This window comes from Penicillium brevicompactum (assembly GCF_028827555.1).
Source record: "Penicillium brevicompactum strain IBT 35665 chromosome Unknown utg000001l_segment0_segment0, whole genome shotgun sequence".
Classification (NCBI taxonomy): Eukaryota; Fungi; Ascomycota; class Eurotiomycetes; order Eurotiales; family Aspergillaceae; genus Penicillium; species Penicillium brevicompactum.
This window is the reverse complement of record NW_026623203.1, coordinates 1,675,836-1,701,005: the sequence shown is the minus strand read 5'-3', so window position 1 is coordinate 1,701,005 and position 25,170 is coordinate 1,675,836. Positions and strand designations below refer to the sequence as shown.

Genomic DNA, 25,170 nt, shown 5'->3' with positions numbered 1-25,170 from the left:
AAAGCTGTATGTATATACGACCTAGATACGACATAGCATCTGCACAAACTGTGCAGAGATAGCGATGGTTCTCGAAGCAAATACCCAAATACATATGCTTCAAGACTACTACAATATGCCTACCTTAGCTTATTGTTTCCAGAATTTGCAAAGAGATTTGATCGAATGAGATGAAATGCATTTTGTCTATCGAGTGCGCTGAACTATATTCAAATCAAGGGGTAATAAGTCTTGAAAAGGACGCTCGTGAATATCATGAGATGCAAAGCAAACAGTCTAATAGACCTCAAGAACGTAACGCTCCTCATCCTTGAGCTTCTCGATCTCCTTGCGAGTCTCAACCTTCTTTCCATTGTTGCGGGCCTCGGTGGCAATAGCCTCCTCAAGCACAGCAGTGACATCGGGCACGGGCCAAGTGGGACCACACAGGTAGAATGCACCCTCTTCACGGATGTAAGCCTGGATGATTTCAGGCAAGGTCTGGCGCATACGGTCCTGGATGTAAATCTTCTCAGGCTGGTCACGGGAGAAGGCGGCGCCAAGAAGGGTGATGACACCGGCTTCCTGGTAAGCCTCCCATTCCTCACCGTAGCAGTACTCCTCGCGCTGGTGACGGGAACCCATGTACAGCAGAACAGCACCGATCTCCTTGCCCTGGGCCTTCTCGAGAGCGCGGTGCTGGACGAAGGCACGGAAAGGTGCCAGACCTGTACCCAGACCGGCCATGATGAGGGGCTGGGTGGACTTGGGGGCAGCTTCATCACACTGGACTTGACGCTGACGGTGATGGGAGAACCGACGCGCAGACGGCTGAGGTAGCGGGTGGCCAGACCGAAGCGGTCGCGGCCGTTGGGGGCAGTCCAGTTGACGGCGACGATCATCAGAGCGACCGTGGTGGGGGTAACCTTCTGGCACGAGGCGATGGAGTACTCACGGCGCTTGAGGGGACCAACAATGCGCACAATCTCGTGGAATTCGGGGTGGGCAGAGGGGTACTCAAGCAGGATGTCGGCGAAGGTGACGGTGTCAACCTCGGCGCGGCGCTTGAATTCAGTGGCACCGTCGGGACCACCCAGAGTCTGGAGGTCCTTCTTCTCCTTCTCGTCGGTGGCGAACTCGGCAAGGGCCTCGTAGAAGCGCTTGGGGGGACGACCGTAGATGTCAACATTCTGGATGAGGGCCTGGTACACAGTGCGGTTCTCCAGAACAGCAGGGTCCTCGCGGCTAGGGACCTCGACGATGGCATCAGGGTCCAAGCCGTAGAAGGCGATGAAGGCGTTGATATCCTCGGGGTCGTTCTCAGCGTGAATGCCAAGGGCCTCGCCAATGTCGTACTTGAGGCCAGTGTTACCGAGATCAAACTCGATGTGGAAGATGTTACGGTCGTAAGTGGTAGGGGTGAGGCGGCGGTTTTCCTTGACGTGGACAGTGAAAGTCTTGTGGGCAAGGTCGGGACGAAGGGCATCCTTGGTTCCGTAGGCCTCCTTGAAGGCCAATCCGCGAGCAGCAGTCTCCCAATCCTTGAGAAGAGTAGGGGGCTCAGACTCGTTCTTGTCGAAGGGAACAAAGCTGTTGGTGGTGATGTCCTTGGGAAGCTGCTCAATCTCAGTGACTCCCTCCGGCTCCTTCCAAGACTCAGGAACCTCGATCTGGCGGAGAGCCTTCTCGAGATCCTTGGTCACGGCTTCGAGAGCTTCGGGGTTGCCAGTGATGGCAGACAATTTCTTGGTGGCAACACCCTCCTGCGCAGGGAGAGCGACGCGCACGAACGAAGCCTGCAGAACCAGAGCATCCACGGATGAGCCCTCGATAGCGGATGAGTCGACAATGAAGACAGGGATGCTGCGCTGGGCAACAGCCTGCTTGAAGCTGGCGGGGAGCTTCTTCTCCAAGTCCTCATCCTTGATGCCGGGGGCGTTGATGATGATCTTTCCGGTGTCCTTGACAGAGGCGAGAACATCGATGTCCTTCAGCAGGGCAAGGTTACCGACGTAAGAAACGTCAGCAGCGGTGACGGCGTAGGGGGGGCATCGACAATCTTGGAGCTCTTTCGGATGTCGATGCGAACGGCACCGCCCTGGACCAAGTTGTCATGGGCCTTGCTGGTGGTGACGTTGCTAGCGGAGTCGGCACCAAGGGCCTGGCCCAAGGTCTGGGCAGCCTCCACGGTGACGGAGCTGTCGACGTCCCAGAAAGTGTACTCCTGCACGGAAGCAGGGTCAAGCAACTGCAGGGAAGCGTTGGTCTCGCCATCAATGGTGAGAATGGGCTGGTCGTAGACACGCTGGAATGCAGCAGCGGTCGAGATCAGATCCCAGCGCTGAGAGCGGGGGTACTTGATCTCAACAGCAGCAGGAGTCTGCTCACGGTCTGTAGCGAAAGTCAAAGCGGCGAGAACGTCCTCGTAAAGAGCGGAGTGAACACCCTCTTCTTGGACGGCTTGTGGGGTGGAAACCTGTCCAAGGATACCAACGGTCTGAGTGGACTTGGGAAGAACGCGCAGGAACTCCTCCTCGATGAAGGGGCGGTAGACACGGACATTCACAACACCGACACGGACGCCGTCCTTGGCGAGGGAGCGAGCGATCTGAGCAGTGAGGGCAGCCTCAACAGTGCCAAAGGCGACCAAGACGGAGGTGGGCTCCGAGTGACCGTGGTACTCGAAAGCACCGTACTCGGTACCAAGCTCACCGTTCAGGGACTTCAAGATATCCAAAACCTTGCCTTGGGCGTCAAGGTGACGGTTGCGGGACTCGTCGAGAGTCTTGCGGACGGTCTCATAGGTGCGGGTAAGACCCTCCTTGTCGAGCACATCAATGACACGGGTGGTATCGCGGCCAACGCGGACGCCATCGTAGATGTGAAGAGAAGGAAGAACGGAAGACAGCAGGGTGGTGAAGAGGGCCATGTGCTGGGACTCATGGGCGGATCCGCTGGAAACCAGACCCAGACCGAGATCTTCGGCCAGAGACAAAGCAGAGGCGTAGTCAGAGACCAGACCGTCCTCGCCGGCATAGTCAACGGCAGCAACGTGCGCGGCAACGGGGCTGGCAACGGAGTAAAGCAGAGAGAGCTGCTCCAGGGCGGCGCGCATGTAGGGAAGAGTTGCGGACGAAGCAACGATGCCCTGTGGAATGTGACGCTTCTTCAGGTCAAAGTCCTGGGAGAAGAGGTAACCAAGGGCCAGGTTACCGGCACCCTGACGGGTTTCAAGGGTCTTGACGGCGGGAGACTCGCCGTTGGCGTTGGTCTCGTTCTGGGCAGTCCATTCCTTGAGAGCGGCGTCAAGATCGAAAGTCTCTGGTGAGTAAGAGAAGATCTTGTCAGACAACAAGTAAGCGACTTGCTGAATCAATGTTTGGGCTGTGACATATGTCGGGCCATTCAAGGCCGACAGAGCTGGGACTGATGAACCCATATCCGGATGATATCAGGTATGTGCTGATACCGGAACGACTGGAAGAAGATATCAATTGGAAAAGGAAGATTACAACTCTCCCTTGATACCAGTTTGATATCTTTTAAAAGAAAAGTGAGAAAGATATTGGGGAAACCGAGGACGGCGCCGCGGGGATCAAATATTTAGATCGCCGCAACTGCGATTGGCCACCAGATCGATTGCGTGCTCATCCGTGCGTGTTCAAACAGGGTTTTACGACGTGGCATTAACCGCGGTGAGGGCAGAAGTTTACTAGCCGTGGCAATAAGCCCCCGGAGTTCCCCCGAATGGGCATGGCCGCTTTCGGAGCATCCGTGCCTCGCACGTGACTCGGTCTCTGCTGCGATCCCGAGCTCGGTGGGTCCCACATTGGCCAATGGCGTGAAGGATTATCCTGCATACTTTGAAGTACAACGCAGGTACTCCGTACTTTGTGAAATTTGTACTCCGTACATGCACACAAGAATTTGAACCTTACCATAGAGCAACTGACTATCTGTGTATACAACAGCCACCACAATCAAGAGACATACATAAGTGTGCCTGATACATGGGTTTGTCTGTGTCAACACGACTTTAGTCAACCTAAAATCACACAACACACAAGTCATCTTCCCCACTTCAGACCTCCCCCGGGGCCGGTTATCCAACATCCGTGGTTCCTTTCTTATCTCTGTTAGATCAAACTCCGTTGCCCGATAATCCTGGCTTGGTATATGGACATTGACATTCAGCGGGCACAGCGCACACCCACGGTACAGGCAAACATGCGGCAAAAGTCGTGCACGGCCAATCTTCAGTCGGACTACAAAGTCTGAAAAGATCCAGAGAGACTACAACAATCACTGTGCACAGAATAATAACAGGACCAAATCCGCAAGGTGCGTTGTTTACACCCACAAGAGGATGCACTCAGGATTGTGGGAGTTCAAAGCGCAAAGATGCCTTGCAGGTTTGTATCCATGAAAGCTTTATTCTCTATGGTCAGTGAATACTTCATTCAGGGCATCATGGGAGAATATCGTTTCGGTTTCAAACATAGGGTTTCGACGGTCTCACCAAAAGTGACCTCGGAATTTCGTGGCTTTATACAAAGCCCCTCGATCAAAGGTTGAGCCGAATAGTGCTATGCCTACTCATTCTACTCCGTATTTGCTCTCAAGATGCATAAATCATAACCGACATAGAGCTAGTTATGAAGCTTGTGTAGGTTGACGTCATCGGTCAGAATTGGCAACCAAGTGCGGAGTGATATCTGCTGGGACGCCAGAGGACTAGACACTCTTTTGTTCAATAAATGTAGGCAAGCTTAAACAGCATAAGCCATGTGATTTGTGGATCGGCTCTGCAGTGTGAAAGACACCGAGCCTCGGTCGCGGGGACCCCAGACTGCGGAGAACCTCCCCATTTAATTGCCAGCTGCAAAACAACACCCTTCCCAAACACCACACCAATTTTGCTGTCTACTACAATGGTCGACACATCACCAAATCTGATCCCATTCGCGGAGCCACCATATGTTCGTGGTCTTCCTTCTCCCTATATAACGCCCGCACACCGCCGCTTCCAACAAGCATGTCGGAAATTCGCGACCGAGAACCTGATTCAACATGCCCTTGAGTGGGAGCGCGAGGGAACTGTCCCCGAGCATGTCTTCCACACATTCTGCAAGCATAATATGTTGTTGCCCAATATGCCCGCTCCCTTGCCGGTGGATTGGCTGAAACGTCTGGGCATTAATGACATCCTGGGTGTCAAGGTCGAGGATTGGGACTATATTTACACGGGAATTTATTGCGATGAGGTATGCCACAGAATCCTACGTTTCATAGTTCAATGATTGACCAAAGCATAAATAGATGGGTCGGTCCGGCCTTAGCGGCCCAGGGGGCTCCCTGAATGCCGGGTTCGCATTTGGAATCCCGCCGATTGTTAAATTTGGCAGTCCCCAGCTCCAGGAGCGATTCTTACCCGATCTACTCACGGGTAAGAAACGTGGCTGTATCGCTATCACGGAACCTGAGGCCGGTAGCGATGTCGCCAACATCACTACGACTGCAGTCAAAAGTGCCGATGGCCAACACTACATCCTCAACGGATCCAAGAAATGGTAAATTAAGTCCGAAGTATCGATTTGGATTTGACGCTTATATCGCCCAGGATCACAAATGGTATCTGGTCAGACTATGCTACCATGGCGGTGCGAACAGGTGGTCCCGGAGCCGCAGGCCTCTCGGTGCTAGTGGTTCCCTTGAAGAATCACCCGGGTGTGACCATGCGCCGTCTCAAAGTTTCGGGTCAAAAGGCCGGAGGAACCACTTACATTGAGCTGGACGATGTGAAGGTTCCTGTTTCCAACATCGTGGGTCGCGAAGGTGATGGCATGCGTATAATCATGACCAACTTCAACCATGAACGACTGGTCATCGCTGTTGGAGTCACCCGCCAGGCTCGGGTGGCTCTCTCAGCTGCATTCTCATACTGTCTGAAGCGCGAGGCATTTGGAAAGACTTTGATGGATCAACCCGTGGTTCGCCATCGTCTGGCCAAAGCGGGTGCAGAACTGGAGTCAATGTGGGCGTGGGTTGAGCAGATCTTGTACCAATTGGTTCATCTCAGTAAAGAGGAGGGCGATCGACAGCTGGGTGGCTTGACGGCCTTGGCTAAAGCCAAGTCGGCCATGGTCCTCAATGAGTGTGCCCAAACAGCAGTCTTGCTATTTGGTGGCAACGGTTTCACACAAACTGGACAAGGTGAATTGGTCGAAGGTATGTCCACAAATCTCCTTTCTCAGGCCCTGGTAAAGATCTTATAGGGCTAACAAATTTGTAGCCATTCTTCGCGACGTTCCGGGTGCTCGAATCCCAGGTGGCTCGGAGGATGTCCTTCTCGATCTCTCAGTGCGTCAATTGGTGAAGATCTACAAAGCTGAAGAGAAGAAGCTCTCACAGAGCTCAAAGATCTGATCTTTTCATCTCATCATGAATTCTGGCGGGGCTTGTCATCATTTTATGTTGTGGTTAATTGAAAGGATCAATGTATATCTATAGTTCGTGCAATTCCAAGGTTGCAGAATCTAGTCATAGCTTACACTGAGCGGCTCAGGCAGCTGTCACTAGATAAAACACATCTAATGTTAGTACATATGCAAAGATGCCCGAAGAAAATAGGACAAAGAATCAAAAGAATAGTTTTTTGGCTTCTTCTCTTGAAAATAGGCAAATGTGTTGCTGACGCAGTTCCTCGGTACACCTGGGCAAAATAGAGAGTGGGTCCATGCGCCGTGACTAGCTCCCGCCTCAATGACGAAAGATGTCCTGCACCTATTGGCATCACCAACTACTTATCATCCCTCAGCATGGCGAACGTCGCATTAATCGGTGCCACTGGCATGGTGGTAAGCTTCCATGATCCCACTCAGCATACCAAAAATCACACATAGATCCAATCTAATCTACCACAGGGCTCCCATATCCTCAACAGCCTGATTGCCAACCCTTCTGTAACCCGCGTGGACACCATCTCCCGTCGCACCCCACCCGTCGCCGGCGGTGCACCACCAGCCAAACTCACCAACTTCGTCTCAACAGACACTGAAACCTGGGCGAGCCAGCTTTCCTCCCTAAGCCCGACCCCAAGCATCTTCATATCCGCCTTCGGAACCACAAAAGCAGCAGCCGGCGGCTTCGAAAATCAGCATAAGATCGAGCACGGACTAAACGTTGAGCTTGCTAAGGCCGCGCGCGATGCTGGTACCAAGGTCTACGTGCTCATCTCGTCTAGCGGCGCGAACAAGGACTCCAATATCGCGTACACGCGTATGAAGGGCGAGATCGAGGAGGATATCAAGGCCCTCGGCTTCGAGCGGATGGTCATCCTGCGCCCTGGTTTGATCTCTGGAACCCGCGAAGAGAGCAGACCTCTTGAGGCTGGTATTCGATTCGTCGCTCACTGGGCTGGCAAGGTTCATTCTAGTCTAAAGGATGGATGGGCGCAGGAAGCCAGTGCCATTGGAAGTGCCGCTGTTGTTGCCGGACTTAAGGCCCTAGAGGGCGATGTCCCGGCTGGCAGTGAAAAGGTCTGGACTTTGTTTGGCAGTGACATCATGCAGCTCAGTAAGGAGGGCTCATCTTGATTGCGCGACGCGATTACGCTTGTATTTTTTCCATTGATGACTTTATATTACATTGTTTTAGGACAAACAACATCTGAATATTACTACCAGCTCTATATGCAATTTCCCATTGCGATTTCAGGCCAGTATGCCAGAGCCCCATAACTACACATAGTATCTCGAAACCTTGGAGCAATATTCCAGCCGGCCTTGTCACAGATGCAGTGGATGAGTACACAGAGTCCATGTTGATTAGCTCACTAGTTATATACATTTATCGCCCGATCAAAAAACAAATGAAAGATGTACTCAATCCCGATACGACACATGAGTCCCATCCTCTTTCACATGAATACCACGGTTCTTCTTTGTCGTACCAGGGCGACTAGACGAGTCGCGATCCTCGTTGCGAACAGGGCCCCCTTCCGTCGGCCCTCTCCAGGCGCTGACATCCTTGTTTGCGGGGCTCATGTTTAAAGGATCATCTTTTCCTTGCTGTCTGCTCTCTTCTGCGGTAGCCTCGTGCTCACTTTCCGGTGATGTTTTTGAGGGATCGAAAGCGGCGGGGTGCTCGGCCACTTCGCCATCCGTGCCAGATTTGGCAGTCTCTGATCGCTCTGGGTTGAGTGCCTCGCGGTCCATCAAGGGATCCTTGCCCTTCTTAAAGCTTGGGGTTGTGCTGAAAGGTGCTGCGGTGGCGGATGGAGTAGCCTTTGTGAACTGCAAGCGAGTTGCGCGGGTTGCTTGTTGGCCGGTGGAAATGAGTGATTTCCACATCTTGTAACAGTGGTTTGTATGTGGCTCTTCGTAGGGTTCTCGAGACGCAATTGAGTCGTGTTGGATGTCCACGGGTGATAGTATAGTTCAATGTACTCGGCAATTGGGTTTGTGCAATGACACAAGCCGAAACAGCAACCGAAGAAATTATTCAAAGAAGAAAAAGGTGTGATGAGGTGGATTTTGACTGCGGAGAAGCTTTTAAATATCCTAGACGTCGTTCTGCCTTGTTCGGCCATAGATCGAATCATGTTGACGTCATCTTCGACCTGATGAATGCTTACTAAACATGAGCCCTAAAATAAATAACCAGACTGTCCACTGAAGACAGCTTGGCGATGGTAGTGAATTGCCTTGGTGCTGTCCTAGACATATCCCGAGCTAAGGTCGCATGTAAGGTTCTTACCTAGGTACCTGTAATGATTTAGCCGATATGCTATCCACGAGCGCCGGCTGCATCGAGCCCAAAGACTATTGCGGCGTTTCTCAATGTTTTTAATCGACCAGCGACTACTGTGCCTTAATGGCATATATGACGTGAGCCCCCTCCGTGCGCTAGGAAAAGCATCGAAGGGAATACTGCATCAAAATATTGGCTCTCTGCTATGACCAGCTGTCAATGCATCATGTCAATAAGTGGCAAGGCCTGGAGCAATCCAGAGTTGATCTTGGCACCTTGGTTAATAACTGCATGGGATGTGATGGGAGATTTCATGCAAAATGAGAATTTCTCTCTGCATGCGAGACATGCCACATGATTATGGGGGAACAGACTGCCGACCCAGATGAAAACAGGATGCAAAGATTAGCACCTGGCAGCGTGCGGATGAGCGGCAAAAGGCCCTGGTTAAGGGAGCCACGATCTACCAATAAGAAACGAGGCTCGGTCTTACTCAACGCAAGTGCTGGTGAGATGCACAGGTCTCCGTAGTGCAGGATGGGTGGGGAATTTGTCGCTAGGTGCATATGACTAGGACCCCGGCAAACGACTACGATTGGACACTTCGTCAGACTGCAGATGAGGATAAGTCCCCGGCTAGGTCAATCTCCGTGCGTCGAAGCAAGTGCTAGGCGGTGGCATTTTGGGTTTTCAACGCCGAAGGTAGGGTTACCATCAACGATTTGTTGCAGGCTTAAGGCAGGCGCGTGGAGGGTGCGGGAGCCTCCGTTTACTTTAAGATCACGGGATCACAAGAGCCCGACGCTGTGGGAGGCTGTATGCGGGTCCTGAAATTCAATTTCAACGTTGAAGTACGGCCGTTCCAGGTACAAGACACGCAAAAGTTGCCTGCCGCCCCTTTGACCGAACCAAAATGGCTCCGATATTTCACCCGGCAACTTCGCTTGTTGGGTATCAATCACAGCTACGCTTTTCAGCGCCCTCGGTCTGATCCTTGCCTGGAGAAACTCTGGTACACTAAAGACAAGTGAGGGAATTTCGGTGGTCAGACGAAGCGAGAGGCAAAAAGGCAGGGGGGGGTTCAGATGGTGATTCGAGAGATTTTTGGGTCTGGATGCAACAAGATTGCCGCAGGAATGGAAAGATCCACTGGGTGTGACGGCAATTGAGGCTGTGAGCTATTCCCTTCAGGGATGCCGGTTGCCAACTCAACATCTTGCCATGGATCACTTTTCTGGGTGATGGCTGTAAGCGTGGTAGAGAGGGGTCCCTCGACGATCTCGTGTCCCAATGATGGGTTGACCAAAAGCAGACCACACGAAGCAGCCTGCAGAAAAGCCTGCAGGAAATTCGAGTCCGAATCGGGAATCAGTCATCTTTCGTCAACGTCAATGGCACCTGGAACCCCGGTGGAGCATGCATAGAGTCCCCAAACGGTGACCCACGGCCTTCGATCCAGCCTTCGTTGCCAGGAATCCACGCAGTGAGCCAGAAACAACGTGCCACGTCAGAGTCTCCGAGCTTTGGTGCATCTGCATGTGGTTCAACAGTATGTAGAAGGTGTCACGGTTCGTGTCCGCAGCGAGGACCGTACGGCAATCCGGTCCTATCGTTTCCGCCAAAGGAAGCAAGTGGGTGATGATGAGCACACACATGAGCGGGGCCGACTGCAGGATCCCTCTTTTGCAGGAGTGAAAGATCAGCTGAACGAAAATGGATCTATCTCGCCTGCACCCTAATTTTTGGGGTCAATGACAAGAAAATTCAATTCCGCGGTCCGTGTGCTCGAGCCCAGGTGCCAATGATAGAGCCTCAGTGACCCGAATATTGCCACTCGAAGAGAATCATTGGCTGATAGCCATTGACCGGGAAGTTGCGGCAGGCGTGGAACGAAGACAAGACCAGAATATCGATATGTCTGCGTATACGGCTCGGCGGGAACCACACCAGACGGCAGGGGTTAATGGTTGCAACCACATGTTGAGACCTAAAACCAATGTCTAGGATTTTCCAAATGCAGGAGGCGTAAGAGACATGGGGTATGAAGGCAATAGCTCGGAAAGTGCATGCGTATGCAATCACACAGACAGTAATATCGGATACACACTCCCTTAGAAAGAGTAGGTCGTTGCGTCGGTTTCTTGTGTCAAGGATGATTGGGGGTGAGATATCGAGCCAATCAACAATTGCAGATGCCGACAATTTGCTTCAACATCGAACATCTCACTGCGGTGGATCACAGAGGGGCGTCCACAGTCTCATCACATTCGCGAAGGCAGTAGCTTTTCTCTTGCATGGAGGCATGGTATCCCTGAACACGAAAGCCTGATTATTGCATCAATACGACAGCTGGCGAATGCCGAGACCGACTCGGCCGTGCAGGATCAACCATGCAAATGCAACAGCATCACAAGAGTACGAGCCCATGCGAACAGCATCCACATGAAAGCGGGGGGAGAAAGCCGGCGACGGCATGATTGCAGTAGTCGAATCTGGAAACTGGAGGATTAGAGCCATTGATTGAGGGATTTTCCACCGATAGTACATCATAATGGGGAGAAAGTCGCCACGGCTGAAGGTTGCATGCATCTATGAAGCAACCGGCTGTTCATAGTGGCTCTATTCGAGATACCATGGCCATCATACCGTCTCCACCATTCGGAGAGCTGCTGGCAGCCAACCGGGTGAACCGTCAGGCAGGTGTGATGGGAAATGTGCGGACTGGAGCCCACGGACGATAAGCCATCGGGCACTGACAAACGTCGATCGACAGTGGGACGACACAAACATAGGAGAGTAGAGGCGTAGGAGAGAACCTTCGTCCGAAACATAAATAAGCCTGTCAACGCCCTCAGAAGAGCCCAAAGCTCTCAATCATCCCCCGGTTTCAGCATTCAAGCTAGCAAGATTGAAGCCAGTCCAATAGATATTCTTCACGGAAAAGAACTTCCTTCAAAATCCGTTTCAACTTTTGTGTCGTTTCCCGAACTCCTTGAAAGCTCGAGCAAAGGCCAACCTATCGATTTGTCAAGAGTGGGTGGACTGTCAGGTGCAACCAATAGCAAGCCTGCATTCAAGCTGAAACAAGAACGGAGAATCGTGGACAAGTAAGTTATGTCGTACTTGCATATTATGCAGCACTAACGAGTTTGATAGGCATGTGTTTTTACAACCAGAAGAGATTTGCGTGTGGGGACTGGAGCTGGGGCAGCTTTGCTCACCGATGCAACTATGAATATCGCACCGGCGAAACATGCGGAATGAGACTCGTCAATATGACTGAGGACGAGAAGAGCAATTGCCGGCTCTGTGAGAAAATCGAGACCAAGTTCCGTCGACGAAGCGCTGAAGTCGACCGTTTGGACCGATGGAAACGAGAAGGGGCCACCCTGGTGGCCTCGATGGACCGGTCATACAAACTCATTATGGACCTGGAGAAGGAGATTTGCTCTCTGAAACGGGAACGGGATGACCGAAGAAGCACTCTCCTGAGATAGGATTGGCTTCGATTTTCAAAACGAGTGTTTTCTTTCTTTCTTGTTTTTGGCAGGCGTACAGCGATTGTATTGGCTTGTTTCGGACTATTCTTCTGCCCTTGAGGTTTCGCTGCCTATCGTTTTTTTCGAGTGGGTTCTGCAGCGAGTTTCATGTTTCATTATTTGTTCGTGACATTAGGTCTGAATCGAATTTCTGCAAGGTAATGGGAGAACCACATCTCCTTTGGACAGATTGACGAAAGAATTGATTGGTTTATACCCCGTGACACTCTTTTCATAGGCTCACAGGCTCCCAAAAAATGTCGATGGGGACCAGAAATACCATAAGCGCCGTGTTTTGCTAGGTGAGCGTTTCGCTGAGACAGATCGAGTCTCAAAGGATAAGAGGGGGTTTCTGCTGCGATTGAACATCGTGTCTCGTAGACCACAAGCTGTAGAATCCGAGACATTGGCCACGGGACCATCCCATAGTCACAACATCTGGCATGTTGAAGGCATTGACTTTGGGGAGAGGACGCATACTTAGTGCGAAACACCCCTCACTCCACACGTGATGGTGCTTATATAACCCCAAATAGGATGAGACATGTCAACAAGACCATTCAGAGAAAAGAACTTCTTTGTTGAAATTATGTGCAACCTTGGAAAGGGTCAAATGGTTTCCATGAAGACGAATGCTGGGTGGCTGGTCAGTTTGCGGTGCTTCCGAGGTCCACCCTTTCCAAGGTTGTTCCGTTGCCCGTAGACCTACCTCTCCATGTCTCAAGATACTCTGTTCCAACCTTAGAAGGTATAGACCAAGTCTCAGAGGCTTTTGTCCTAAGTTGAGCAGCTCGATGCAGTGACTCTTTGAAGTGCCCATGTTGTGAATGTTGAGGTGTGTTTGCAAGAGCAAATAACATGGCAGCCCTGGAGGGACACTGAAATCATGGCGGTAACGCCGGGGCATTCCAAGATATATATCGAGGCATGAGCTCGGGCAAATTGCCTGCAGGCTTTCATGGTTTACAACACATCCACGTCTCTCCAGGCTACGTGGAATCATCTATTGGCGCTTCCCCGGGGCAAATATCGTCAAATTGGGATGCAGACCTCACAAATCAGTGGGCACCGTTGAGACTGGGCCGATGTGCATGACACGTCACAAGTAAACAACAGATGGAGCCATAAGCAATCGCACGCTTGAAATATGGCCTAGGCGAACGTTTTGGGGATAAGTATAATAGTAAAGACCTAGGAGCCTTGGAATGGACGATTGGAGTCGAAGTGTTGGATTCAAGTATCTGAAACGGGAAAAAGAGCATGGAAAATTAATCTATTTTATGTCGCCAGCCTCGGGCTCATCATCGACCTTGGCTAGCCCTTGTTCCCGCAGAAGAGCATCAATCTCATCCGCAGTCCATAGGTGGTGATAGATCTTGCCATCCTTGGTCTTGCCCACTGTTGCAAACTCAACTGCGCATAATTGTCAGCATAGAAATGATGAGCACGGACACGGATGAGGGAACTTACTCTTCTCACTGCTCAGCTTCGTTGAGTCCATAGTCTTGCTCAGAACCTTGACAGCCATGGCACAAGCCTCCTTCAGATCACAATCCTCCTTGTAGTCTTGCTTGAGGAGACTCTGTGCACTTGCGTTGTTCGCACCAACACTTGTGGCCTTCCAACCACCGTAGTTACCACTGGGGTTGCTCTGGTACAGCTGGAATTGACGCAAATGATCGTATCCAGCATAGATGAAGGAGACACCGAACGGACGAAGACCACCGTGCTGAGTATATCCTTGCTTGAGATCACACAGTCGACGAACAAGCTGTTCACAGGGGATGTCTTCGTTGTACGTAAGGAGGTAGCGTTGGGCGTTTTGACGGGCATAGTTGATGAGAATGTTGGCATCGGCGTTCATACCCGCAACGGCGCAAATCATGTTACTATCATGCATTAGCTATCGACATGCTCAACAGCATAGCCAAACCTCCATAATAGGTGGTGGCGAGTATGGAGGGGTCGTACTCGTTGATTGTGTAGAGCTTCTCAGCGGAGGTGTCCTGCTCAAGCAGCTTGCTGGTCACCTTTCTCTCAGCAGCAAGAACAATTCCATCCTTGGCTAAGATTCCGAGGGCAGTGCCAGCATGAGAAATAGCCTCAAGCGCATATTCAACCTGATAGAGACGACCTTCGGGGGAGAAGATGGTAGTCTTTGGGACAGCGTCATAGGTTAGTTGGAGCTGCACAAATGGACTGACGGTCTGCACTCACTCGCGAGTCGTATCTCCGAGACATCGTGTATAAATGACAGAAAGCAACTTAAAGTGAAAAAGGGCAAAAGATACGGGGGAATGTGGTAATCGAGGTGGTTCGGGATGGCAAAGGTCGGTGATGAAGACGTAGAAGCTCCAGGCAACTCGCCCTGGCGCGTCCTCTGTCATCCGCCGAGCTCGGACCACCTGACCACACCAAAGCTTCAGTCGCATTCCCATCTACCGTTCCCCCCATTGATTGCAGAGCCAATTCTGCTTTAGATTTGCACTTTGATCTAGCAAATCAAATAGCTGTGATGAGCTCGACACATACTCCTCTTCCCCCGTTGCCTGAGGGGTGGACACAGCATCATGCTCCCACAGGTTGGACTTGCGCTATGATACTGAAAAGTCCGCTATGCTAACATTTTCACAGGCCATCTTTACTACTATAACTCTTCCACCAAACAATCAACATATACTCGCCCGCAAATTCCTGCTCCTGAGCCCGTCCCAACCGCTCCGCCAATCTCGCAACCCACCTACAATCCTGAATTCTTACCACCATTTTCTTCAACACCCTATGGACCGACAGGCTTTGGCCCTGGACCTGCGCAATCTGGTCCGCCATTTAGTTCGCGAGGCAGAGGAGGGTTTCGTGGTGGGAGAGGCTATCATGATAAAGGACGAAGAGGACCCGAAGATCGACCTAAAGCAAAGCATGCCATACCAGATTGCGCTCCGTGGTTATTAGTTCGGACCAAATTGGGAAGGAGATTCGTCCACAATCCGGACACAAATGAGAGTTTTTGGAAATTTCCGGAGGCGGTTTTGAAGGGCGTGGTTGAGTTTGATCGCCTTGAGCGCGAGAAGAAGGCGAGAAAAGAACGAGGCGAGCCCGAAGAGCCACCCAAACGGCAATCACCCAAACCCGAAACTGCACCCGTGGACTCGAATGCCGCAACAGAGCAAACCGAAGAACCCAGGAACCCAGGCTACGACGACGATGAATATGAAGAGGTCGAAGTCACAGACAGCGAGGGAGAAGAAGGTCAACCGTCTAAGCGTACACGCACTGAAAGTGTCGGCGATGAGGACCAACCGCTGGAATTCACCGAAGAAGACATGGAGTACCAACTAGCAGCCATGGGTGAAGACTACGGGTTGGACCCTGGTGAATACGGCGAGGTTGGAGAAGAAGATTGGGAGGAAGGCGCAGCAGGTCTCCCATTGACTGAGGCTGATGCCGAAGCCCTGTTCCGTGACTTACTGGATGATTTCCAAATCAACCCGTTCACGCCATGGGAAAACATCATTGAGGAGGGTCATATCATTAATGACACGCGATATACCGCACCATCAAACATGAAAGCCCGACGAGAAATATTTGCCAATTGGACCAGGGACCGCATTCAACTGGTGAGAGACCAAAAAGCAAAGCAACAAAAGGCCGATCCCCGGATTAAATACTTGGAGTTCCTGCAAGAACACGCCACACCTAAGCTTTACTGGCCGGAGTTCAAACGCAAATACCGGAAGGAGCCTGAAATGAAAGACTCTCAACTTGGAGATAAAGACCGGGAGAAATTTTACCGTGACCACATCTCGCGCTTGAAGCAGCCCGAGAGCACTCGCAAGTCAGACCTCTCAGCCTTACTGAAATCGGTTCCATTGGATTTGTTGCATAAATCTTCGGACCTGGAAACCTTACCCCCAGCTATCATTACCGACATTCGTTACATCGGGCTTGCTCCTAAAGTGCGCAATCCATTGATTGAGGCATATATATCCACTTTGCCTCCACCACCGGAGGTACAAAGATCGGCCGAGGAACTGGCAGAGCTCGACCGAAAGCGCACAGAACGCGAAAAACGCGAGAAGGCGTTGGCAGACAGGGAGAAGCGTGTCGAAGAGGAAAAGCGCAAACAGCGAGGGGATCTGCTGCGTGGCAAGCATCTTCTTCGCGAAGGCGAGGCTGAAGTCGAAGAGGCCATGAGAGTCAACAAGGACGGGCTTAGGAGCTACATGGAGATCGACCAGGCAGGGGGAGAGGAACAGAAGCCAAGTCAGTAGTTGGTCATAGTCACTAAACACTGTAACTTTTGTCATAACATAACCAGCCAAAATCATATCGTACAAAGAACACGCCAACAAGCATTCACCAATGCATATCGGTCATTCGATTCCTGAGGGTATCATTGTAGACGAGGGTAGTATATGCCCTCTGCGTACACGGGTCGTCAATCCACCACCGAAACAATCACTTAAATCTCCAATCATCCCATTCCTCATCGTCACCATCTTCACTCTCGCTCTCGGCATCTTGTTGCTCTGCGTCTGATGTGGCCTCAGTGGCTGTCTGATCCTCTGCGCGAGTCTTCCGCAGTGCCTCGCGTTGTTGTTTGAGTTTTCGTACTCGCTCCTCCAACTGCTCCATCTCATCAAGTTCATCTTCCATCAACCGTGCCGCATCCTCCCGTTCCCCTTCTAGCTCCGCTTCACGGGTATGGGCCGCTGACTGCTTCGCCTTCTTCTGCTGCTCGGCGATTTCCTCGGCTGTGATCGGTGCAGCTGAGATTGTGGCTTCCGCTGCGACGGCAGCCGGTGCATTGGGTACACGTGAGGGCTCGGCAACCTCGCGTTCGAATGCGGCCCATTCATCCTCATCCACCGATGTAGACTGGGGCTGTGGCGAAACTATGGTTGTCTGTTGCTCGGCAAGGTTTGCGACAAAATCAGAGCTCTGCTGATTTGGCTCAGCAGCAGGTGCTGGGCCAGCGGCATCCTCCTCAAGTTGCTCTGAACCTTCATCCGCCGTGGTGTGGTCGGTGCTCGGTGCGTCAGATACAGATTGGAAGGCATCCAATTCAGTTGCGCGTAGCTTCTTCCGAACCACGCCATCTGAGCTGTCAACCTTGCGCTTTTTTGTCACTCGATTCCCTGTTGTGTTTGGTTGGGATGTACCCTTGCGCGAAGCTAATTCATTGCGAAGTAGTGATCTGACGTCGGCCATGATGTATGTTCTGAGTGATGTGGAAAGGTGTGTCGGAGCGTGAATAGCAGTGTCCAGTTTATGCAGGAATATTCAGGGAAGGATGCAAGTAGGACTGGCCTCGGCTTTAAATCAGAGCCTGTGATGACGAGTGGGGAACCTGGAGAAGCTCAATAATTCATACCTTGCGGCGCGAACCTGTGGCTGACGATCGAATCACGTGCTGAGATGACAAATATTGGAACGGGAGCCAAGCCACTTCATCTCGTCTCACACCCCAAGCTCATTCATCTTCCCTTCACCTTTCTTCTCTCGCGCTACGCTCCTTCACCATCTGATACCAGCAAGCGCAGATACTACTTAATTGACATTGCACAACTCAGTTCATCAACTCGCTGTCAAGAGATCGCGACTTGCAGTTGATACATTCACGCGACCCCGCTCACCACCAACTTCTGATTTGACGCGCAGCAAGGGATTGCACAGTCCACTACAACACCACCTTTCGCGCGCCCTTGCCACTGCGTGGTGCTACAAGGAATATTGCGCAAAGTCTGGATCAATTATCATTGCTCAAGTAATACTGTGGGCCAGACCATCGCTATCATTCAGCGTCTTCTTGTGTATTACTTTAGCGCCTTGTGCCTGTAGACTGTCATCCCTGGGTGTTACCCAATTTCACAAGACAGTGAAAGACATATTATCCCACCACGCGCTGTAGTACGCGCCGAACATCTATTATCATGGCTGGTAAGCTTTTGTACATTGTGGTTTCAGTCATTGCGGCCTGATCAATCAGTGGAGGGGTGGCAAGGCCGCCCACCACCTTGATGATGTCGCGCGTCCCAGACAAGAAGCTAACCCCAACATCAGATGAACCCCGACGCTCCGGCCGAGCAACCAAAGGCCAGCACAAGAACCTCGAATTACCTGAAGGCGTCGGCAAGAAAGGCAAGGGAAAAAGCCCGAAGGACAAGAACGCGAAATCCTCCGCCGAACCTACCCCCGGTCCCAGCGAAGGAGGAGAGGAAGATGAAGAAGAGCTCATCCGGTGCATTTGCGGCAAATACGAAGAAGAAGAGGATGTGGAACGCGATATGATCTGTTGCGATAATTGCTCAGCGTGGCAACACAACGACTGCATGGGCCTCACGTTCACCAAAGGCCATGAACCGGATCTTTACTATTGTGAAAAATGTCGACCCGAGAACCACAAAATCTTACTGGCAAAAATCGAAGCTGGGGAGAAACCATGGGAAGAACTTGCCAACAAGCGCCGTCAAGAGGCAGAGGAGAAGAAGTCCAAGCGCAAGAAGGGCAAGAAAGGTGGCCGCAAAGCCAGACCAAGTGAGAGCAGAACAGATGCCAGTACGCCCGTTCACACTGCACCTTCCGCTACCCCAGGTCCCATTGGCTCGCCCGCGCCCGGTGTGTCCGTGTCTGCGTCCGCGGAGCCAGAGAAGAATGACCAGGCTAGTGATTCTCGGCGGTCCAGCACTAATAAGCGCAAGCTTGAAGAATCAGTCGAGGTAGAGAACGTATGCGATACCTTCCTGTCACAACGTTGGTCGAATTATACTAATAGGCTATTCCAACAGGGACCACAAATCAAACAGCAACGGATATCCCCATCCTCAATCCCTGCAGCTATCCCGCAGGCAGCTGATGCTGGCGAGGCACCTGCGATCCCGAGCCTGGATGAGCTGATGCCCTCCCGCAAGAGTGTGGCTACACATCTCATCAAGTTCTTTGTAGACCAGGTCACCGTCGCCCTAAAAGCAGGCTCCCTGACACTGCGCGCAAACCAGTCATCTGAGGACCTGGCACACCAGCTTGGCCTTTCCATTGAAGATGCCATGTATGAGAATATCTGTCAAAGGACAGGTGAGCCCAGTGAACCATATAAGTCACAACTTCGCTCGATTATGTTCAACGTAAAGAAGAACATTTCCTTGCGAGACCGCTTGCTTGTCGGCAGTCTCTCCCCGAAGGTGTTGTCTCAAATGACTTCCGGTGAAATGGCGAGCGAGGAACTGCAGCAGAAGGATGCAGAGATCAAGCGAGAAGCCGAACGTCAACACATGATTATTCAAGAACAAGGCCCCCGCATTCGCCGCACACACAAGGGAGAAGAGTTGATTGAGGATGAGAATCATGGCGCGAACGAGTCCGTATTTTCCAGTGGACCCCGTCGTGCTCCCGGAGAGGCCGAGGGTAGTCCTACAGATGGCGCTCCAACAAGCCCAAAAGGACCTCAACATGCCAACCCCGACGGTTTCGCTCGGGCTCCTTCGCCGGGGGGCAATCACCACGAAGATGTTTTCCCCGAGGTTGCTCCCAATATTCGCGAGCCTGTGCCGCACGGCAAGGTCCAGGCCGATGCCGAGATCGACCAACTCCTGCGAGACGATGAACCCGAATCCCCGCCTTACTCACCCAAGGACTTCAACGACGATGGAATCATCTGGCGTGGCAAGGTCACCATGCCTCCCATCGGAGAATTTTCCTCGGCAGCTAAACATGTCGGAGGCGCCGACTTGAGTGGTCGCATTCCATGGAGTCAACTGGCCCCGTCTACCTTGTTCGTTGATGGTCGCATTGATATCAAACGAGCCACTGAGTACCTCTGTGGCCTTCAGTTCAGCAAATCAACCGATGTCTCGGTGATTGCAGTCACCAGCCCTGACCAGGCTGAGCAGAAAGCTGGTTTCGATAAGATGTTCGACTACTTCCACAGTCGTGGTCGATACGGTGTGATTGGCAAGCACCCCTTGTCCGCCGTCAAGGACACATACCTTGTTCCTATGGAGGTTGGAACCACCGCGATGCCCGAATTTATTGAGCTCCTTGAGAACATTTCCTTGGAGGGACCAATCACCGAGCGCATGCTTCTCACCATCTTCGTAGTTAAGACGGGAGAGTCCAACCCCCCATCTGTGCAACCGCCATCACACCAAGCTAGCCAAGAGCCTGCCGTCTCCGCGAGCCCTCTGACAGCCGTTGCGTCAACACCTCAGCAGCCCCAATTCAGCTCCGCAATGGCTCCTACCCCACCTCACCAATTCGCTGGATACAACCAGAACACCACACAACAGCCCCAAACCTCTAGCTCCCTGACTGGGCTTCCCGCCGCACTTCAAGTGCTGGGCCCACAAAGCGACGCCCCGGCCATTCAGCAGTTGTTGAAGACTGCGCCTAATGTGGATACAACGCAACTCAAAGTTGTCCGTGATATCTTGAACCGACAGCCTAGTGCTGCAGACCACTATGACACGTTGATGCATGCTCTCTTCCAGACTCAGGCAAATGGTGGCCAGGTCCCCCAGTAGAGTCAGTAGAGTCACGTCCAAGATAGCCATATCATGTCCCTGTACAGTTAACGTCATGTTTGTATTGTCTTTTACAAGACTGCCTGCTGGTAGTCTGGTGTTTGGGACTGAAGTTTGGGAAAAATGGGTTGTTTTACGTGGGAATACCCACCATGGAGTGTTTTTGAATGTTATGTCCACCGGTTCTCAGCATCTAAAATGAAGTCCACCGTGTGCAGATTGTCGATTTCTCAGAGTTTTGCTTGCGCTGCCTAGGCTTGGCCGTCATTTATCTTAGTGATGTATCCATTAGTCGATTCAAATATGAACCGTTATCGCCATCCTTTTGCGAGTAGGATAGATAGTAGAACATAATTTGTAAGTGAAGCCCACTTCAGTACATTAGACAACATAGAAACATTAGCCTACGAGGGAGAGATGGAAAGAGACGTAAAGAACATGGATATTGAGCGCAATGACCTGACTTTCCTGACCGTCAACCAAGCATCATATACGGGAAAAAACACAAACGCCTGCGCTATGCAGAGGGACCAGAGCCCCAGACATCGGGAACAAATAGACAAGTGGATCACCATCTTCCACCACCGCGGCGTCTGTATCCTCCACCTCCGCCTCCGCCACCACCGTAGCGAGGACCCCGACCACCGCCGGTACGACCGTTAGATGTGTAAGGGTTATCATCTTCTTCGTTGTGACGCACTGGCGGAGCGCGACCCTTCAGTTCACTGGTGAGCTTCTTACAGTTCTTGCGCATTTCCGAGTATCCCATGTGCATTTTGCCGAAGAAGTGATCCGCCAGTCGGCGATCATTATCCAGACGGGACAAGTAGGCACCGCAAACATCACAAACCTGCAGCTTCTGGTGGCCGGATGGACCAGAGGTATCTTGCAGGTTCTTGAGCTCGCGCTCCACGGTTTCCTTCTGGTGCTTGGCCGTGCGGACCTTGTGCATTTCACTCATAGCCAAAGAAACAGACCCCGTCTCGCCCAGAACGGAGACTTCAAGAAGACCAGAGTTGATCGTGTTCGCGAGATCGGCGATTTGTTTGAGCTATTAAGTGAATTAGTATTGAGATCCAAGATAAACGCTAGAGCCAGATACTAGCAAGTGATATACTTACAAGGTCATTGGTCTGCCGAATCTCATCAGGCGTCTTTTCCAAACGGTGGTGGGCAGTGTTGATACGGCGGTCACAGTCATCGATGTGCTTCTGCATTTCGCGGTGGTAGTCGAACTCGAATCCCCATTTCGCCTTATCCGCAGAGGCTGCAGTATCGTACTCGGTCTTCAGGCCCTCACTATGGACCTTAGGACAGGGTCCGAGGTCTTGCTTGGTGTTGGTGAACAGGTCATGCGGGCAACTGCCAACGAGGTAGGAGCGGCAGACTTTAGGATCCGTGATGGAGAGCTGGGAATTGCGACCCTGTGCGCCAGCCCCAATGAGTTGATCAGCTACAAGAAGACCAATGTTAGCTTGCTTCGGAGACTTGCCCGAGTGGGCTGGAGCTTGGAGATTTGAGGGGTTTCAAGGCGGATACATACCTCCCATAAGCTGCTCGAGCAGCTTTCTTTGTTCTGCCGCCATGCTGATAGCTCTTGCGCCAGTGTAAATAGCAAAGGAGAGGGCAAAATGGTGGGGAGCGAACTGATTGGAGACGAGAAACGAAGTCTTTCGTTTTTGATGCTTTTGGCGCTAAGCCGATCTCACCGCCTCCGCGTCAATCAACGGGACAGATGAGCTGCGCGGCGGACGTGGAGGTTCGGTTCTCGACTTTTATTCAATGTGAAGTTATTTCGTTGACTTGCTGACTTACAAGGTCTCATATTGGGGCTGAATCACATACCGGAGACCCATTGTTTCCCCACTAAACTTCTTGTCCTGTCAATTGAGATCACCCCCAGTACGCAGGCCGAACTGCGGCAAGCATGAAGTCATGAACGTCCTTTCGCTATCCTCGTTACCCTTTGTCGCGCTATTCCTGTCATTGTGGAGCTCCACGGTACTTGCCTCGTCGGACTATCATGAAAACCTCCTACTACACCCTCTACCGCAGTCCTCCCTGCTAGCGTCATTCAACTTCCGTGGCAATACATCGCAAGAATCCTTCGATCAACAGCACTTCAGATACCTGCCTCGCGCACTTGGTCAGATATTACAGCATGCCAGTACCAAAGAGCTGCACCTCCGCTTTACAACTGGAAGGTGGGATGCCGAAAGCTGGGGCCCCCGGCCGTGGAATGGTAGCAAAGAAGGAGGCACAGGCGTGGAGCTTTGGGCATGGATCGATGCGCCAAATGATGATGAGTATGCTTGACCCAGAGTAATTGGACGATATCCCGTACTGACTTTGCAGGGCGTTTGCCAAATGGATTACCCTGACGCAGTCCCTCTCTGGCTTGTTTTGCGCCTCATTGAATTTCGTGGATTCGACCCGGACTACTCGACCCGTCGTCTCGTTTGAGCCATTCGGAGACCATTCGAAAGCTGATCAGCTACACCTTCTACACGGAACGCTTCCCGGAGAGGTGGTCTGTACGGAGAACCTCACGCCTTTCTTGAAATTGCTTCCGTGCAAGGGGAAGGCGGGAATTTCTAGCCTTTTCGATGGACATAAATTGTTTGATGCCGCATGGCAAAGCATGTCAGTCGATATTCAGCCGGTCTGCGCTCCAGAAGGAGAGTGTGTAGTCCAAATCGAGCAAACTGTAGATATGGTTCTGGACATCGACCGGTCTAAGCGCTCTAGATGTACGTTTCAGTTGCTTCCATGCCATTGCCCTGGATCAAACGCTGACATGTTTATAGCAAACCCCATTCCTCGGCCTGTCCCCAATGATCAGCTGGTCTGTGACACATCGAAGCCCTATCACTCTGATGATACCTGCTACCCACTGGAAAAGACCAATGACAAGGCATGGAGTTTGACCGAAATATTTGGCCGAAGCCTCAATGGCATCTGCCCGTTAGGAGAAACCGAAGGGCCAAGCGACCGAAGTGTTTGCCTTCGTGTTCCCCACGAAAGAGGTGTCTTCTCGTCGGGAGGTGCTGAGGAGATCAAAAAGGATGACGGGTTCACCCGTTGTTTCAAGCTAGACCCATCGGCTTCGTTTGATCTTACCATCCCACAACAGCCAGTGAACCTTGTAGTTCCCCTGGATGAGCCTGTCCTTCACGCCGAGCGAACTATTGTTGGAAACGGCCAGGAACGCGGCGGAATGCGCATCATCTTCGGCAACCCCTCTAATGCGAGCGCAGTCGACTTCATCTACTTTGAAACTCTCCCGTGGTTCCTGCGCCCGTACATCCATACTTTGCATGCGACAATTACAGGTCGTGACGGAATTTCGCGCAAGCTTCCGGCATCTGATATCGTGAAAGAGACATATTACCGCCCTGCCATCGACCGTGAGCGTGGAACCCAATTGGAGCTATCTTTGTCCGTGCCTGCTGCATCCACCGTCACCTTGACATATGATTTCGAGAAGGCCATTCTCCGCTACACCGAATATCCGCCAGATGCCAATCGTGGGTTCAATGTTGCACCTGCGGTGATTCGTATTGTGGACAAGGCCCATAATGCGCCGATCTACATACGTTCCACTAGCCTTCTTCTTCAACTCCCGACCCCGGATTTCAGTATGCCATACAATGTGATCATCCTCACTAGTACTGTGATCGCTCTTGCATTTGGCACGATTTTCAACATCCTAGTTCGACGGGTGGTCTCTTTGGAAGAAGCATCCGCCCTCGGGGCTACAACATTAAAGGGTCGGATACTGAGCAAAGTGGTGGCCATTCGAGATCGAGTCCAAGGCAAAGCAACCAAGGTCGAATAATATCATAACAGCACATAATTATAGCAATCAAGCATTCCGAGCCGTTGGCAATCATGGAATTTGTCAGGATCCAACCTAACCCCAGCTCTTGCGAATATGAGAAAACCGTACTTGTTTGACTCTTCCGAGGAATAACCTCGGTTCATGGTATCCCTCGGCCTGTTGCGCAAAGGTGTAACGATCCCCGAGATATAACAGAGCTTGACGCTCTACATAGCCCACTCGTTGAAGATACCTACTTGCGGAATGGAGATTGGCCGAATTCTCGAACAATTCACAGACCCGGATACGGGGTCTCTACATGGCGCGGTCTTCATTGCTGTCGACGATTCAGGTAATGATCACCCTCCCACGGGTTGACAGTATGAGCTCTTCTTCAAGCTGAGACTGACTATGAATGCCAGGAAGGGAGATTTATCATAATGCTGTTGGGAGGGCAACATTTGGCTCAAACACAGAATCGGTAACCGCCGACTCTCTGTGTTGGATCGCATCCATGACAAAACTTGTCACTGCTGTTGCCGTTATGCAGTTGGTCGAGCGG

At 51.7% G+C, this 25,170-nt stretch overlaps 13 protein-coding genes across 13 annotated transcripts; 6 read left to right on the top strand and 7 right to left on the bottom strand.

Annotated features, from left to right (window-relative positions):
* Positions 1–276: 276 nt before the first annotated feature.
* On the bottom strand, positions 277–3,418 carry N7506_000416 (sulfite reductase subunit alpha; the record flags this gene model as incomplete). Its single annotated transcript, XM_056949712.1, is given in 3 exon segments — positions 277–765; positions 783–1,967; positions 1,988–3,418. 3 exon segments carry the CDS (start codon positions 3,416–3,418, stop codon positions 277–279), a joined length of 3,105 nt encoding a protein of 1,034 aa, XP_056815627.1.
* A 1,492-nt stretch (positions 3,419–4,910) lies between these two features.
* On the top strand, positions 4,911–6,405 carry N7506_000415 (acyl-CoA dehydrogenase family protein; the record flags this gene model as incomplete). Its single annotated transcript, XM_056949711.1, has 4 exons — positions 4,911–5,243; positions 5,299–5,549; positions 5,600–6,207; positions 6,272–6,405. The coding sequence occupies 4 exons, from the start codon at positions 4,911–4,913 to the stop codon at positions 6,403–6,405; spliced, it is 1,326 nt and encodes a 441-aa protein (XP_056815626.1).
* A 392-nt stretch (positions 6,406–6,797) lies between these two features.
* On the top strand, positions 6,798–7,574 carry N7506_000414 (uncharacterized protein; the record flags this gene model as incomplete). The annotated part of the gene is made up of 2 exons (XM_056949710.1): positions 6,798–6,836; positions 6,903–7,574. 2 exons carry the CDS (start codon positions 6,798–6,800, stop codon positions 7,572–7,574), a joined length of 711 nt encoding a protein of 236 aa, XP_056815625.1.
* A 288-nt stretch (positions 7,575–7,862) lies between these two features.
* On the bottom strand, positions 7,863–8,330 carry N7506_000413 (uncharacterized protein; the record flags this gene model as incomplete). Its single annotated transcript, XM_056949709.1, has 1 exon — positions 7,863–8,330. The coding sequence occupies one exon, from the start codon at positions 8,328–8,330 to the stop codon at positions 7,863–7,865; it is 468 nt and encodes a 155-aa protein (XP_056815624.1).
* Positions 8,331–9,811: 1,481 nt separating this feature from the next.
* On the bottom strand, positions 9,812–10,385 carry N7506_000412 (uncharacterized protein; the record flags this gene model as incomplete). The annotated part of the gene is made up of 2 exons (XM_056949708.1): positions 9,812–10,069; positions 10,176–10,385. The coding sequence occupies 2 exons, from the start codon at positions 10,383–10,385 to the stop codon at positions 9,812–9,814; spliced, it is 468 nt and encodes a 155-aa protein (XP_056815623.1).
* A 682-nt stretch (positions 10,386–11,067) lies between these two features.
* Positions 11,068–11,247, bottom strand: N7506_000411 (uncharacterized protein; the record flags this gene model as incomplete). Its single annotated transcript, XM_056949707.1, has 1 exon — positions 11,068–11,247. The coding sequence occupies one exon, from the start codon at positions 11,245–11,247 to the stop codon at positions 11,068–11,070; it is 180 nt and encodes a 59-aa protein (XP_056815622.1).
* Positions 11,248–12,005: 758 nt separating this feature from the next.
* N7506_000410 (uncharacterized protein) lies at positions 12,006–12,227 on the top strand (the record flags this gene model as incomplete). Its single annotated transcript, XM_056949706.1, has 1 exon — positions 12,006–12,227. One exon carries the CDS (start codon positions 12,006–12,008, stop codon positions 12,225–12,227), a length of 222 nt encoding a protein of 73 aa, XP_056815621.1.
* A 1,315-nt stretch (positions 12,228–13,542) lies between these two features.
* Positions 13,543–14,510, bottom strand: pre9 (proteasome core particle subunit alpha 3; the record flags this gene model as incomplete). Its single annotated transcript, XM_056949705.1, has 4 exons — positions 13,543–13,682; positions 13,740–14,158; positions 14,241–14,425; positions 14,487–14,510. The coding sequence occupies 4 exons, from the start codon at positions 14,508–14,510 to the stop codon at positions 13,543–13,545; spliced, it is 768 nt and encodes a 255-aa protein (XP_056815620.1).
* A 375-nt stretch (positions 14,511–14,885) lies between these two features.
* N7506_000408 (uncharacterized protein) lies at positions 14,886–16,540 on the top strand (the record flags this gene model as incomplete). The annotated part of the gene is made up of 2 exons (XM_056949704.1): positions 14,886–15,220; positions 15,274–16,540. The coding sequence occupies 2 exons, from the start codon at positions 14,886–14,888 to the stop codon at positions 16,538–16,540; spliced, it is 1,602 nt and encodes a 533-aa protein (XP_056815619.1).
* A 187-nt stretch (positions 16,541–16,727) lies between these two features.
* N7506_000407 (uncharacterized protein) lies at positions 16,728–17,480 on the bottom strand (the record flags this gene model as incomplete). Its single annotated transcript, XM_056949703.1, has 1 exon — positions 16,728–17,480. One exon carries the CDS (start codon positions 17,478–17,480, stop codon positions 16,728–16,730), a length of 753 nt encoding a protein of 250 aa, XP_056815618.1.
* Positions 17,481–18,292: 812 nt separating this feature from the next.
* On the top strand, positions 18,293–20,788 carry N7506_000406 (uncharacterized protein; the record flags this gene model as incomplete). The annotated part of the gene is made up of 1 exon (XM_056949702.1): positions 18,293–20,788. The coding sequence occupies one exon, from the start codon at positions 18,293–18,295 to the stop codon at positions 20,786–20,788; it is 2,496 nt and encodes an 831-aa protein (XP_056815617.1).
* Positions 20,789–21,356: 568 nt separating this feature from the next.
* Positions 21,357–22,374, bottom strand: N7506_000405 (LUC7 domain-containing protein; the record flags this gene model as incomplete). The annotated part of the gene is made up of 3 exons (XM_056949701.1): positions 21,357–21,839; positions 21,910–22,289; positions 22,332–22,374. 3 exons carry the CDS (start codon positions 22,372–22,374, stop codon positions 21,357–21,359), a joined length of 906 nt encoding a protein of 301 aa, XP_056815616.1.
* A 349-nt stretch (positions 22,375–22,723) lies between these two features.
* Positions 22,724–24,626, top strand: gpi16 (GPI-anchored transamidase subunit GPI16; the record flags this gene model as incomplete). Its single annotated transcript, XM_056949700.1, has 3 exons — positions 22,724–23,094; positions 23,144–23,538; positions 23,596–24,626. 3 exons carry the CDS (start codon positions 22,724–22,726, stop codon positions 24,624–24,626), a joined length of 1,797 nt encoding a protein of 598 aa, XP_056815615.1.
* Positions 24,627–25,170: the final 544 nt, after the last annotated feature.